We start from the raw sequence: 15,318 nt of genomic DNA, 5'->3' as shown, positions 1-15,318 counted from the left end.
TGTATTTCTTTCGCCTTCTCTCCCTTTGCCTAATCTTTTATCGTCGCTCTTCCTTATTTTCCTCCTCATCCTCCCCCTCCTTCCTTATCTTTTATCGTCGCTCTTCCTGTAAGAAATTATAGAAGTCCCTCAACTCCACCTTCAGGATTCCACTCATCATCATTCTCATCGATAACAACCACAACAGTCACTTATGACTCTAGCGGTGCCACGATCCACTATCACCATTAAGAATAAAAAAAATATAACTGAGATATTAAAAATATTTTTTTTTATCTATTATCTCTATATATGCTGTATGATAAAATCGATAACGTTACGATAAACAAGATTAAATTTTTTTATTTATTTCTTATAATTATAGCTATTTTAATATAATTTTTTTAATTAGAAACCGAGACGGTTAAGAGGTCTAGATAACCCTTCCGCTGTTGGGCCACAGCAGCAGGGGCACAGAGCCCGAAGGCCTGCTGCTGCCGCTGCGGAAACTAAAACATAAGAAACCGGAGGAGACGGAGGGGCAGCGGCGGCCACAGCGAGCGACCCAGAGAGCAGAGACGTTGCAGGATGGAAGCGTTGCGGTGGCTGCTGTCGGTGGCAAAGAAGAAAGAGAACGTGGTCACCGGCCTGCTGCTCGGCACCTTTGTGACCTTGGCCGTCCGATCCTCCGTGCAAGAGCGGGAGATCGATGCCCTCGAGGCCGAAAAGTCTTCCCTCCGCGCCGACATCTCCTCCCTGTACTCCTCCATGTGGTCCTGTCGCCAGGACCTCTTCGCCCTCGCCGCCGCCGCCGACCCGACCTCCTCCCCAAAGCAACCATTCATCCCCCTTTCCCGACTCCGCGCCATCTACGGCGAGGAGGAACCGCCCTCCAACTCTGCTGTCCTTCCGTCGGCGGTGGATCCTCAAGGTACCCGATGCTCATCTCGCCCGTTTCTTTTTTCTCTTTCCCAAGGGTTTTACATATGTTGACGCTTTTTAATTTGATTTGTTTCCCACTACTGAGTTACGAATCGTAGGATTAGATGTTCTATCATATATTTGATCCATCACACTGAAGATGATCCCTTGATCACGATGATAGTGTTGTCCCCATATATCTAAATTTCTCGTTATATGAAACATGTTTAGATAAATAGGCCATCCAAGCCATGACATGCTATAGTCCACTTGCCAATTAATCCACATAAAAAATCCATTTTAGTCAATTCTGTAAAGAATTCTTGGTTGATAACCTCATGGAGACCTTGATATTTCTGGTCAACATCAATATCTTCAACTTTGAAGCATGCATATCATTTACTTAATAATGATATTTAATATAACAATGCTTAACTTTGGAATTGACAAAGTTTGTGCGGTCACCTCGGCACTTAATTCTTGGAAGTCGACCATCATATAGAGTGTACATGACCTGGCCATCATTTGAAGAGAGATTTCACTTCTGATGTAGAAACAAAATGGCACGTTTAGGTCATTTTCAAGTTCATATGAGTGACAGCCTGTTGATCTTGGAGTGTGAAGTGTGTTTTAGACGGCATTAATACTTTGGTGAAGATACAATGGAATTCTTGCGCTAAGTACCAAATAACCTATGTTGTTGTTTTTCTGGTAAAAGTTGTATTAATGTATCAACTTATATTGCAGTAGCAACCTTGTAAAGTATGCTGATGCCTTGTGAAAAACATGAGTCTGATGATACCCTTTTTTGTTTAGGGAGTGAAGTTGTGTGTGATGTTTCTTTTTTTTCCCCCTTTTGGTCTTGATAAAGAATTCCACTTCATTTCAACTTGCAATGGATGCATCATATGGCAGGTGGGTACTTGAATTGGATGTCTTCTAATCCAAGTCAGTGCAATAGTAGTATAAGAATGTTCATTGAAAGATCTTTCCTTGTCAAAATAACGGATATGATGGTGGGCTAGCTTTAACAGCATGGTCTGTTTTATGAAAATACTTCTTTTGAGGAAGCATGGAACTAGACCTTAACAATAACAGCGCATCATGCAAATCATTGACTTACAGTTTTCGTCCATCTGTATGGGTTACAGGTGTAGGGGTGGATGCAGGAAAAGAATCGATATCTATTGCTTAGTTGTGTTTATGGTTTTGAGGAGATGGCAAAGTTTTCCTTGTTAGACAGATCCGAAGAGATAAAACTGAGAGACAGATTACACATGGAGAAAAGCTGGGGAGATATGTTCTGAAAAATCCTTGTAGAACCAACTTGAAAAATCAGTTGTTAATAATGGCTGGTAGCCTCTCTAACTCCCAGGCGTTTATGATATCTGGTCAAATATATCTTTGTCTTCTGTTCTGCTGTAGAAACATTTATGTCCTTGCTTTGGGCTAGTTTTGTTGTTGCATATCTTACTGCTTCAAGCTGTGAGGACCTCCATTTCCTTAATGAATTAGAAGTGTATTAATTTCTTTTGCATATAACAATATTTGCAATAACATTCTTCAAAACCAAGTTGGATGCTTTTTCAGTAATTTTGAATCTATTTTACTAGTGCTGTCCTAAATGAACAATGCATATGATTTCTTTTGTAAATTTTTTTACTGAAAATTTTAAGTTTGACCATTCCTGGCTAAACCTACCTGCATTTATATTGTAAGAGTCGAAATAACTCCAAGTGTTGTGTTTTCTTTTGAAAAACTCATTTGAATGGATCTAATGACATGACTGCAAATGCTTAAGGTTAACTAATTGTACTAAGCAACTAGGTTCATAAATATAAGCCATCCTCATTATTTTTTGATGTGAAGTATCTCAGTTCTAGAACAAATGTTTATCAATTAGGGAATCTGAGTTTTAGAATCAAAGTCTGCTTCTATGTCAATATTTAGGCTGCAAGATGACTTTGTGGCATCAAAGTTGTTAGTCCATAGAACATGCCAAATTTAGACTTCTTCTAAGAGGATTAATTACAGATTATCCCTTGCGGTTAGACCTCTTTAGTATTTCCGTTCCTAAGCTTTAAAAATTTACATTGAAATCCATATAATTATAAAAGTGAAGCATCTAGTTTCATTTATTCTAACACTGTTGATTTTATTGACGAAAGCATGAAAACAATAGGTAAAAAGGTAATTTCAACCTTATAGTTACGTTTTTGGTGGTGGCGGATGGTGGCGTCGCTAAGGGCTGCAGATGACTGTTGTGGATGAGGAGGAAAAGGACGATGTAGATGTCGACACTTTGGGCGTCGCTTGACAACTGCGTTGGTGCCTTTGTAGATGTAGAGCAACGAAAAGGTCGCTTCAACATCTGCATTAGCGTCGCTTGGCAATTGTGTCAGCGTCGCTTTGCATCTGTGTCGATGCTGATGCAGATGCTAAGCGTTAATGCAAATGTTGAGCGACACTTTACATCTGTGTCGGTGTTGATGCAGATGTCGAGCGGTTCTTTCGTTAGTTTGTATCTGCGTTGGCATCGATGGAATTACTAAGCGGCGTTAACATAGATGAAGAGTATCAACATCTGTGTTGTTCTCTTCCTCCTCTCCCTTTGTCTCATTTTTTGTCGTCGCTCATCCACAATAGCCACCCACGGCCCTTCAACGACGTCGTCGTCCACCACAATTGGAAACATAACTGGATGTTGAAATTATCTTTTTGCTTATCGTTTTCGTGCTTTCGATGAAAAAATCAATGATGTTACAGGAAATGGAGTTAGATGATTTACTTTCGTAACTATAACTACATGGATTCTATTATAAATTTTAAAATTTTTAAGTTTAAAGAGTAAATGCTAAAGAGGTGACAAGCAATCTTAAAACCAAAAAGAATGCTGAGATTTTATTAGTTTCTTATGGTAATCCATTTGAGAATTTTCTCCTATTTAGCTTCTTAGAGGTCAACCAGCACTAGGAAAATGAAATTAAAGTTGGTTATGGAGAATCTAGAGACAAATGAGGGTTAATGAAATTATCAGCATGTCTTACAAAATTATATGCAGCTTGATATGAGATTTGCAGGATTATGAACATTTGATTCAGCTGTCTTAAACCATGCCATTGTGCATACTTTTGAGATAATTGAGACCAAAAGTTGTTTAGATTGATTCTTCCAAGGCCTCTTTTTTTCCTTGCCTATCCCTTTTATTATTATTGCATTTACTTTTTATATACGTAGCTGCAACTATTTGCATGTTAATTAAGACATCATACTTCAAAATTGTATTTGGCCAAATTAGTTTTTGGTGATTTTGAAGATTTTGCTTGTAGATTGTGATGACCCTTCTACAATAACTCAAATAAGTACTTGTAGGTGTTGTCTGGTTAAATCTAACAACAACAACAAGAATAAAAAGCTATAAATTCTAATTATTTTGTATTGATTATATGGATCTTTTATTATCATTAAGATATGTAAATTTTAAATTTTTATTTATAATTTGTATTAATATTTTAAATATTTTTTTATTGTTTTTTATCATGAATATTAATCATTTTATATTTTTCTCTTAAATAGATGTTCGTACTATTTTAAATATTTTTTTCTTATTTTATATTTTATTAAAATGATACTTAATTATTTATAAATAATTTTTTTTATCTTTTTAATTATATATTTATTTTAATATTTTCATCTGGATAATATAAATTGTATTCTTATCACGGCATTACATATAGCTGTTTGGCTCAAATCCGAATCCAATTAATTATTTAGTTATTTGAATTTGGCTTGAATATTTGCTGCTACTCTTGAAACCTTTCAAATCTAAATAAAAAAAATTAAATAGAATTTAAAATGATTATATCCATATATGAGAACTTCACTCCATCCACTTTGGCTTGAATATGATTGATCAATATATGATAAATAATGGATAAAATATTCATAAATTTCACTCAATCCAAACCCAACAAACTACTTGAGTACTAAAAATTCAACTTGAATTCGAAATCGATTTACCGCGTTGAAGTGGGTCGGATATCAAAAGAATCCGACCCGCAATGTGGTCCGAACTCAGACAAGTGAACTCAGCATCCGCCGAGAGATCGTTATGCCCCTACCCGTTGAAGCACGCGTACGATGGCAGCGAGCGGCGCGCCTGTATCAGCACTGGCCACGTCTCGTCGCTGTCTCGCCTTCGAGTCACTTCGCGTCATTGCTACTTCCGGCCATCGTATACAAATATTCTCCGGTAAGACCACTAGAAACCTCCTCCTCCCACCCCCCTTCTCTCTCTCTCTCTCTCTCTCTCTCTCTCTCTCTCTCTCTCACAGATCTCACCGCTTTGGTTCGTCCGGTCGTTTACTCCCGCATCAGCCATGGCAGCCTCCTCCTCCTCCCCAGAAGCCGCCCCGACGGGACCCGCGGATGCCATCCGCAGGGATCGGATCCTCTCCAGCAATCTCTACTTCGACGTTCTGCCCTCCAAGGTCGCCGTCCTTCGGTCCCTCTCTTCTCTTCGCTACTCTTCTATCTTTCATCTCCGATTTATGTGACGAGAACTGGAACGGATCTTAGGTGCCTGTGATCTACTCGTCATCCTACGACATCGCGTTTTTTGGAATCGAGAAACTGTAAGCAAGTCCTGATTTTCTTGTTCTTTTAGTTATTTGATGTTTTCTTGTTTGTTCCATCTTTTTCTGCGATCGCATTTCTGTGTCATGTTAATTAGGGTTTGATCTTTATTGGGAGTAAGGGGTATCACCAATTTATGGGAATTGAGGTTTCAAGAGGCTATCAACTTCAGCCGTCAGGTTCCAAGTTACGTCTGTCGGGTGCATAATAGAAATTTTCAGCTCCATACCCAACCTAGGAGTGTAAGGTGGAAATAAGATAGACAAACGAAGAGTATTTTGTGTAGAAATTCAATTTTGCAATAGTTTCGAATGGGAAGATAAAGCACTCTGGAAAATTTCTATCACTTTGGGAGTTCTATACGGAACATCAAAATTCCACGAATTTCTACCTATCATTATGATATTATAATCAGATTGATTGTATACAAAAAAAGAGAGGATTTATAGGCATGTGGAAACTTTGGTTATTGCAGGTTGAAGAAAGTGATATCTATAGAATTTTGTAAATCTATATTTAAATATTCACACTGGGTTAAAGAACAATGAACACCATACATATTCATGGCCATGATCATTAATGTGCTAAAGAAGTCTGAAAATTGAAGGAGATAGAAAAGGTTATTCTACTCTGCTTAAAAGTTACATTGATGGCACATCTTGAAGGCCTGTTGTCGCATCTCACTTAAAGAATGGGGAAATGATGCTTTAGTTCTTGACTGGGAACAACTTATTCTACTACAAGATTGTCATGTGGGTCTTTAACATGTGAGTGGAACAAAATGAACCCTCTTGTCCTCCATGGAGAGGTTCGTATTCTCCAAGAAAAAAAGAAAAAAAAATTATAGATGGCATTTTTGAATCATCATCAACTTAATTTATGTCATGCAGGCATCCATTTGATTCATCCAAGTGGGGCCGTATTTGCCAATTCTTAATTAAGGAAGGTTTCTTAGACAAGAAACAAACAGTAGAACCACTAGAAGCCTCAAAAGATGACTTACTGGTGGTAAGAAGTGCTGCCGTGCATGAGATATAAATTTAGTTGTGCCATCATTTAGTACCTGACATAACATGTTTTGCAATCAGGTGCATTCAGAATCATACTTGAGCAGTCTCAAAAGCAGCTTAAATGTTGCCACTATTATTGAGGTAATGCTTCTTCATCCTCTTTAAATATATATACATATGCATATACACACGTGCACATGCACACACGCACACACACACAGACACACACATATATTTCAGGCATAAATAATTTAAACTCTGTACAAGATAATGTGAACACAAATATTTTTTATTGGGAGCCATAGAACCAGAACTTTGAGTAACAAGACTAGGTAGTTTCATGATTTAGGATGTTTTTCAAATCATTCTATAAATCATTATTTTGTATTCACTTTATTACCTGCATGGTGCATTCGGCTTTGCATAAAGTACATACTTTGTGGATCTTTATCGACTCTTGTAATGAGCCTTATATGGGCAGAAATTGGATGTTGAAAAGTAATTAAATGGATATTTTGAGTGGATGTAACATCTTAATAGTTTCTCACAAGGTTTTAAATATCAGTTGATACTTCTTTAATGAATTATCGGACCATTATGGTGTATCCTGGATGACATACCAACCTGTATCATCCAGTATCATTGAAAATATAAGAAACTGAATAATTATTGGTAACAAGCTACCTGGTCAAGTATCAGTCCTTGGTCAGACCAGTGGATACCAGTCGGTATGTTAGTTGAAATTGTTACTAATGTGAATCTATCAGTGGCTATTTCATAAAATTTTTGTTTAGAACATATTGAAGCATGAAGTGTTTTTATCTTTAACTATTTTAGTTGCATGGTTCTTGTACCATTATTTTGTTTATCTCTTTTGAGAATATTGTTTCGATTGATCTTGTTGTGCAATCTATATTATGTGATTATGTAACAACCTATGTTGTTCATATTTCTTCAAAAATACTTAAGCAAGTACCACCCAAAATATTCGAGAGCATCCTATTAGACATCTTTGTTCCTTTCTCTGACAATATCTTTTTAGAAGAGGATTTTTCATAAACACATGCTAGGGGTTTGATCAATGTCTATATTCTAATTATTTTGTCATCCTAGGTCCCTCCTGTTTCTTTGCTTCCCAATTGCCTTGTACAGAATAAAGTGCTTTACCCATTTCGCAAGCAGGTTAGTGTTCACTTGTTCACTGCATCAACATGCAAAAGGGGGGAGGTTTTCATCTTCAATTTTTCAGGTGGGAGGTTCCATACTGGCAGCTAAACTTGCAAAAGAGCAAGGGTGGGCCATCAATATTGGTGGTGGTTTCCATCATTGTTCAGCAGAAAATGGAGGTGGATTTTGCGCGTATGCTGACATTTCACTTTGTATTCAGTTTGCTTTTGTTCTTTTGAATATTTCAAGGTAGGGAACTTGTTTCTCAGACTGTTAATATAGTCCCTCTTGCAAATACCTACTTCTGCAAAGAACTAAAAGGTGAATATTTTAAATTTTTTTGAACCTATGCAGAGTAATGATAATTGATCTTGATGCTCACCAAGGGAACGGCCATGAAATAGACTTCTCTAATGACAGTTTGCTGTCTCATCCATTGTGCATGCTTTTCACTGACAATTTTTGTTGTTTCCTTCCATAAGTAATGCTAACTTTCTCTCTGCTTACAGGAAGGGTTTATATTCTGGACATGTACAATGCTGGAATATATCCTTTTGTGAGTTTTACTGTTTACAATACACATATCAAGTTTTTAGCATTTTGCAATTTCTTCTTTATTGTATTTTAACTGCATGATCAACTATTATCCTTGGATTTGGGGACAAATACACATCTGACACGTTGATCAGCTGGCCTACATGTGGTTTTCAGCCAGTGGTCTGGTTCTCATGCAAGATACATTTGTAGGTCTGCATTTGTTCAACTTTCCAATTTGAAGATTTCCATGGATATAAAGACTTGGGAGTCTATGAAATCTATCGAGGGATTCTTTTTGTTTCTTTCATTTAAATCTTATTTTTGCCCTCTAATTTTACCAGCATGTCATATTCTGGTGGCATCTCCCTGCCTACCACCACCACACACTCGTGAAAAGCAGAAAAATAAGTAATGGAACAGCCTAATGATTACCATGGTATTTTTAATTGGCTAATTTTCTTGGCAATTATGTAGTGCCCGTTACCTACTATGTCTATTACCTATAATGTCTTTATTAGAAACATGTTAGGGCTTCTGCCCACATCTTCCATTTATAGCCATCTGGTTCATTGACAGGACTTTGAGGCTAAGAGATACATTGATCAGAAAGTTGAGTTAGCAGTAAGTTATGAAGGTTTTCTTGGATGCTTTCCATAGTCACTACAAACTGTCATTTTGCTTCTCAGTATTCCTGAATATATTTGTCCTTTTGTTTGTATGTAGAGTGGGACCAAAACAAAGGAATATCTAGATAAGCTGGATGAAGCGCTTGAGGTAAAACCTACAACTGTCTTTCTTCCCATCATTTTTATTAAATGTGTCCTTCACTATCTGCTGTTGTTCCTAAAAGAATCGCAAGCATGTATTACATGTGTATACAACTGCATCTCATGACGCATGTCACTCTGTTCTTACCATCTGGAATCTAGTCTGGCTATATCGGGTACTTCCCTTTAATTGGTCATTCTTTATGGATTCATGTAAGAAGAGACCTTGTGGATGACTCTTCTTCCCAATAGTGGATTGGTAAACATAAAAAACAAAGTGCAGGTGGACTTGTTTTTCTATTATTTTCTGTAAGTGTTTTTGTATATTTGTCATCAATATCATGGTGTTTCTTTGTTAATTGCTCAAATCTTTCATATCTATATATTAATTGATCCCTATAAACCTCGAAGCAAGTACATATTTGTCCTACCTATTAGTTAGTTATGATAGGTCAGAAACTTTCTTCATAAGTAAAATTATTTTTCCTAGTTCCAATTTATTTTTTCTCTTGCTAGCTTTTATTTTTTGACCATCCATCTTCTAGAACAATAACTTTCCATTCAAAATGTGACCTTTGGCTTCCTTGGACATAAATTTGTTCACAAGCTCATTGTGTAAATGGAATGACAAAAGAGTAAAGGTAGATTAATTGCATGAAGTGTTAATTGATCAAAAATTTGCTGGTCAACTTGAGTGATATGGTGGTATATGCCTCTTCTGCATGCATAGTTATTGATTTATGTTGACCGAGTACAGGAGTCCTTTGGTATTGTTCTTTTGCACAAATCTATTGAGATGGCTGTTAGGGCATGGCATGGTATCTTACTTGCAGCTACAACTGTAATGTTTCATAAATGGTAAACCAATCCTGGGATCAATATGGTCATATAAAAGAGCCTAAAATATTGAACTTTAAAGAAGGCATGAAAAATTTTGGATGGGAATTAGGAACTTGCTTGTGAGATCTTCACAAAGCTTCTGTATAAGGAGATGTATCTATTCATTCAAGATATGGCGAAACTGGTTTCATAAACCAAGATGGATGAACTATTTAAATGTTAATTTCAAATTTGTTGCTAACCATTGATTGTATCATCAACTTTTTCTAAAATCGTTGCAATTGATGTTCATGGCCGGTTGCTGTCAGGAACTATTTGAGCAAAATTTTGATACTAAGTATAGTCAGTTTGGGGTGAATGTTTATATGGTCAAAATATTTGATGTGAAGTGACTGAAATATATCAGTTGTCAAATCATCTGGCACAAGTTGATTGTCTATGCTAGTTTGTATAATGGCTGACTAGCTTCACACATTGGACATTTTTGTCACTTGCACCACAATCTGATTGTTCCTACATGTCAGATGCCATGAAATATTCTGTATCTCAATTGAGGATAGGACTTTGATTGTAACAACTTAGGTTGAGGATGTCATTGTCACAAATTTAAGTTGATGGACTAAATTATATTCATCAATCGTAACAATGTAGGTTGAAAATGTCATTGGCACAAATTTAAGTTGGGCTAAATGAATTGATCTTAAATTTTAAGAAACATTTAAGATTGCACTGATGGTACATTACTTCATGGTTATATGGCATGTAACAAATGCTACTCATGCAGCGTTTTTCTCAAGTAACCATATCAATGCTATCAATGTCAGACTGCCAGAATCATTAATTTAAACTTCTGTAGCTGCATAGTATCAAAATGCTACTTATTTTAAAGTATGTTGACATTCTTCTTCCAACAGTAGTTAAGCAAAACAAATTCTGGAATCTCATGTTTCATTTCAGGTTTCTTAAACATAATATTCATGTAGGTTGCAAGAAATAACTTCAATCCTGAGTTGGTGGTATATAATGCTGGCACTGATATCCTAGACGGAGATCCTTTGGGCAGATTGAAGGTACTATATGGTCTGTCTATTTGTGTGATGATCTGGTACAGACGGAACTTGCAGAATTCCTTTTTAGTTCTCTTTTTATTCGGAACATGTAAATCTTGATCCAAGTTTGGTGAAGGATATGCTTTAGAGATGCTGCTGAGTTGTCATTTTGGGGGAAGTTTACAGTTCAAGTGGATAGAGGAGGATTAAAAAGCAATTTTTGAGAGTGTTGTGCTTTAGAAAATAGAAAGATGAACCAAAAAATCGCAAATACAACAAAAGAAGGGAAGAGGAAAGAAGGGGCTAATTTCATATTACCCCTTGTAGTTAAACCTCTTTAGCATCCCGGTTTCCGGACTTAAAAAATTTACGTTGGAATCCCTACAATTATGAAAGTAAAACATTTAACGTCATTTACCTTAACGTCATCGGTTTTACCGATGAAAGATACTACACGTGATAGCACGTGCAGGAATTGTACAAAAACGATGGACAAAAAGATAATTTTAACGTCCCAATTATGTTTTCTTTTGTTATACCCTGATTAAAACTTAGTCGATTGTTGTGGTGGTGGCGGACAGTGGTGTCGTCGTGCTGCTGGTGGTGCAGCCCGCTCTCGGTGACAGTAGGGGCTGAGCCTCGAGTTCCTTGAGACGTTTCATACGCAGGTGTACTCTAAGGTTAAGGGGCTAAAGGTGGGAAAGGGGGCGCTTGAGTGTGCAATGTGTCTCAACGAGTTTGAGGTCGATGAGGAGCTTTGCCTCTCCCCTTGTTGCAGCCACGTCTTCCACTTAGATTGTATTGATGTCTGGCTCGCCTCCCATGTAACTTGCCCCGTCTATCGCTTAAACCTCACCGAGCAAGCCGTTGATGACAACCTCAACCTACTAACCGTAGCCACCCGTGCAACGGGCCTTCAGCTTGAAACTGTTGCCCTACCACAGGATCATGTCGCCATCGTCGTGGGCCCATAGTGGCGGCGACCGAGGAATGGAAGGAGGCAACTACGGAATTGGCGTGGATTGGAAGCCGAAGGCAGGCAACTCGATCGCGATTTGAGCGGCGTCTGGCAAAGCTCCCGTGGTCTCATTCAATTGGACATTCCGAGGTCCGGGTGGTGTCGACGCAGATGCATAGCGGTGCCGGAGGAGGAAGAGGAGGGAGAGCGACAAGTAGAGGGTGTACCGATCGACATCCTCCACTGGTCGGACCTTGGAATGTCTGGTTGGATGAGACCATGGGAGCTTCGTCAATCATTGCCCGGATCGCGATCGAGCCACTCTCCTTTGGCTTCCAATCTGCGTCAATTCTGTAGCTGCCTCCTTCCACCTCTTCCGTCGCCACCGTTGTGGGTCCACGACAATGACAACATGATCTTGTGGCAGGGTAGCGGTTTTGGGCTGAAGACCCGCCACGTCTATAATAGGAGTGGCTACAGGTAGCAAATCGAGGCTATTATCGGCAGCTTGCTCGGCGAGGTTGGTGCAGTAGACGGGGCAAGTTACGTGGGAGGCGAGCCAAGCGTCAATGCAATCCAAGTGGAAGACATGGCTGCAATGAGGGAGGAAGCGGAGCTTCTCATTGTCCTCAAACTCATTGAAGCACACCACACACTTGAGCGACCCTTTCCCCACCTTCAGCCCCTTAGAGTAGACCAATGTGGGAAACATCTCAAGGACCTCGGGGCTCAGTCCCTACTGATGTCGAGAGCGAGCTGCCTTGTCCGTGGCGCAGTGGCCCCATCGTCCGCCACCACCACAACAATCGATTAAGAAGTTTTAATTATGATATAACAAAAGAAAACAGAATTGAGATGTTAAAACTATCTTTTTGCCTATCATTTTTGTGTCATTCCTTCACGTGCTGTATCTTCCGTTGGTAAAACCGACATTAGGGTAATGAGTTTAAATGTTTTACTTTCATAACTATAGGATTCCAACATAAAATTTTCAAGTTTAGGAACCAAGATACTAAAGAGGTCGAACTACACGGGGTAATCTATAATTAGCCCGGAAAGGAGGTAGTCATGGACAATGGAAAATGTTTCTGAAGCAGATATTGTTATGCACTTATGCAGATCAGTCCTGATGGAGTGATGACTAGAGATGAGAAGGTTTTCAGATTTGCTAGAGAAAGAAATATACCACTTCTGATGCTTACTTCAGGTGATTTGGATACAGTTTCTTGTACTTTGTTCTGTTCAATGACAAATATGATAATTTATCCTTATATTAACTCAATGTTGTTTCAGGTGGCTATATGAAGTCTAGTGCTCGAGTAATAGCAGATTCAATTATAAATCTTTCCAAGAAAAACTTGATAGCATTGGACAGTCCTCTGGGTAGAAAGTAAAGCTTGATGTTTACCCAAAACGTACAAGATGAAAGCTATGCTACAATGATCAAACACGTAGATTAAAAACATGTATTTTGTATATATATTTTAATGTTAATATATGTACATCCTGTATGCTTGATTCTGATGATATGACGTTTGTTCAGATTAAAAATGTAGAATTTACCAGGACCATTCTTCATCTTGAATGTTATTGTTGAAAAAAGTCTTTTGATCCAGTCTTATTTCTTCTCAGCGAATAAACCATGAGCCCTTGTGCTGTATGAGATGATCACGTGATACTGGTTGGAAAACTTAAATGTACTCTATGATGAAGATTGTTTCTGATTTGTGTTCATATACAGTTGCATTTGCTTCAACTTAATTCTATTGTTTCAGATTCCTGTGTTCCTGTACAACTGCACTTGTTGCTTTTCTTTTCTGCTGCTTAACTTGATTTGTATCTTTATTCAGTCTCTCATCTGATGATCTGGTCTTTTCGCATTTATACCTAACTTTTGCTAGTCCTAAAATATGATTATCCGGTATATATTTTTGATCTGACATCTTGTTATGAACTTTAATGTGGGTCTTTCCAATGGTAAATGACTGCAGAGAAAACTTATCAGTTCTATGTGCCTGTGACGTTGATGCATTGTAATATTTGAATATATTGCTAATCCTTGTTAGTGTTGACTTTGAACCATTGTGGTGTATCATTCACTTTGATAAAGTTGGCTCGTTCAGGTTTTTAGAACGTAGATTTTTTTCTCAATATATTAACTTCTGGTCATATAATACCGAGGCTGGAGAACAGACACTCACATCTACCCTTGCAAAGTTTGCAAATAGACTATTTGGCTTTATAATCTTAATATATATTTTTTAGATTTTTAAAATACTAAGTTAATAATCACTAGTCATGTTTATAAATTGCTAGTTGGAATTTAAAAATTATTTACGTAGAAAATTCTGTGTTTAGAGTTATGCATGGAAAAGAAAAAATATATACATGGGTTTTGTAGGGATCTAAATATATACATGCTAAATTTAAATTTAGATGAATAAATGTAAATTTCGTTGTCGACGAAGGAAATATAATAGTCTTCGATATAAGTTCCTTTCTTGCATTTGAGCTTGAACTGCATTTTTTTTTGGAGTGGTCACATCAATGGTACCAAACTCTGAATTGTATATTCAATGCAGAAGCACCTTTTATATGATCTCAATCTTTTTTTTCAATAATAATAATAATAATAATAATATCAGCAGGTTTTTATATCTTTCCTGACCAATCAATCGTATCCAAAAGGCGACTGATGTAAGGTGGAAGGCTAATTTTGACTGTACGTGTCTTACACGGTGGACAAGGAAGGTGCTCCAGAAATCAACGGTGCACCGGAAGCATTGTTAGGTAATACGTGGTGCTTAAACGAAGTGAATTAAATGATGAACTTGCCATTCGCTTCCGTCACACCGTCGTATTCTACCACCTACGCCTCTTCTCTAATCCATCAGCTGAAGGAGTAAATTCGATAATTAACACTGGCAAAGCAGACGACTTTATTTTCCCAGCCATCTCACTCGGTCGAATCTTAAAAGGACACTTGTCACCATATAAACATTTTAGTCCTTCAATTTATCTTTATCATGTTGAGTTATCGATTTAATATATCTACAAGTTTTACTTATTAATATTTCTTTTAATATTACTAAAATTTACATCTCATCTAATCTAATTTAAAATGTTTAATATCTAAGCTTATCTTCGTAATTAAGTTTAAACTCTGCCTCAAGATCTCAACCAATTAGCGCCGCCTTCACCGACGCGACCAACCCAAATAGACCGGCGATCGCAGAGTAAGAAAAGAGACCACAAATCAAGACGCCAGTGTTTTTAGTTACCCACAAGGTGTGTGTGTGTGGGTCCCGTACTGTGCGAAACCCGGCCTCTATTATAGCCAAGGGTGTAACTTTGGGTTTCTTTCGAAGCATCCACGTCGTTCGAATTCAAGTTAATTTAATTCGAGGAAGAAAAATAAAATCACGGTTTTCTTCTCGTCGATATTTGGGCGTATT

The 15,318-nt window shown here is 37.6% G+C and overlaps 2 protein-coding genes across 5 annotated transcripts; both read left to right on the top strand.

Annotated features, from left to right (window-relative positions):
• The first annotated feature begins 453 nt into the window (after positions 1 to 453).
• Positions 454 to 2,493, top strand: LOC103969435 (uncharacterized). 2 transcript variants are annotated; one of them, XM_065130213.1, is made up of 2 exons: positions 454 to 910; positions 1,717 to 2,006. In XM_065130213.1, the coding sequence occupies exons 1-2, from the start codon at positions 568 to 570 to the stop codon at positions 1,764 to 1,766; spliced, it is 393 nt and encodes a 130-aa protein (XP_064986285.1). In that variant the 5' UTR covers positions 454 to 567; the 3' UTR covers positions 1,767 to 2,006. The 2 variants fall into 2 exon arrangements, with proteins under 2 accessions (XP_064986285.1, XP_009381231.1); XM_009382956.3 differs by lacking the exon at positions 1,717 to 2,006 and adding an exon at positions 2,052 to 2,493 and having other exon boundaries at positions 461 to 910.
• Positions 2,494 to 4,946: 2,453 nt separating this feature from the next.
• LOC135625422 (histone deacetylase 2-like) lies at positions 4,947 to 13,478 on the top strand. 3 transcript variants are annotated; one of them, XM_065130210.1, is made up of 14 exons: positions 4,995 to 5,152; positions 5,278 to 5,390; positions 5,479 to 5,534; positions 6,426 to 6,543; positions 6,624 to 6,686; positions 7,659 to 7,727; positions 7,795 to 7,961; positions 8,067 to 8,131; positions 8,222 to 8,268; positions 8,826 to 8,870; positions 8,973 to 9,023; positions 10,840 to 10,926; positions 12,983 to 13,070; positions 13,157 to 13,478. In XM_065130210.1, exons 1-14 carry the CDS (start codon positions 5,041 to 5,043, stop codon positions 13,255 to 13,257), a joined length of 1,182 nt encoding a protein of 393 aa, XP_064986282.1. In that variant the 5' UTR covers positions 4,995 to 5,040; the 3' UTR covers positions 13,258 to 13,478. The 3 variants fall into 3 exon arrangements, with proteins under 3 accessions (XP_064986283.1, XP_064986282.1, XP_064986284.1); XM_065130211.1 differs by lacking the exon at positions 6,426 to 6,543 and having other exon boundaries at positions 4,947 to 5,152; XM_065130212.1 differs by lacking the exon at positions 6,426 to 6,543 and having other exon boundaries at positions 5,017 to 5,152; positions 5,235 to 5,390.
• The last annotated feature ends 1,840 nt before the right edge of the window (positions 13,479 to 15,318 follow it).

This window comes from Musa acuminata, chromosome BXJ2-10 (genome assembly GCF_036884655.1).
Source record: "Musa acuminata AAA Group cultivar baxijiao chromosome BXJ2-10, Cavendish_Baxijiao_AAA, whole genome shotgun sequence".
In the NCBI taxonomy this organism is placed as follows: Eukaryota; Viridiplantae; Streptophyta; class Magnoliopsida; order Zingiberales; family Musaceae; genus Musa; species Musa acuminata.
The sequence above is the reverse complement of the archived record's forward strand: the minus strand, read 5'-3'. Positions and strand labels throughout refer to the sequence as shown.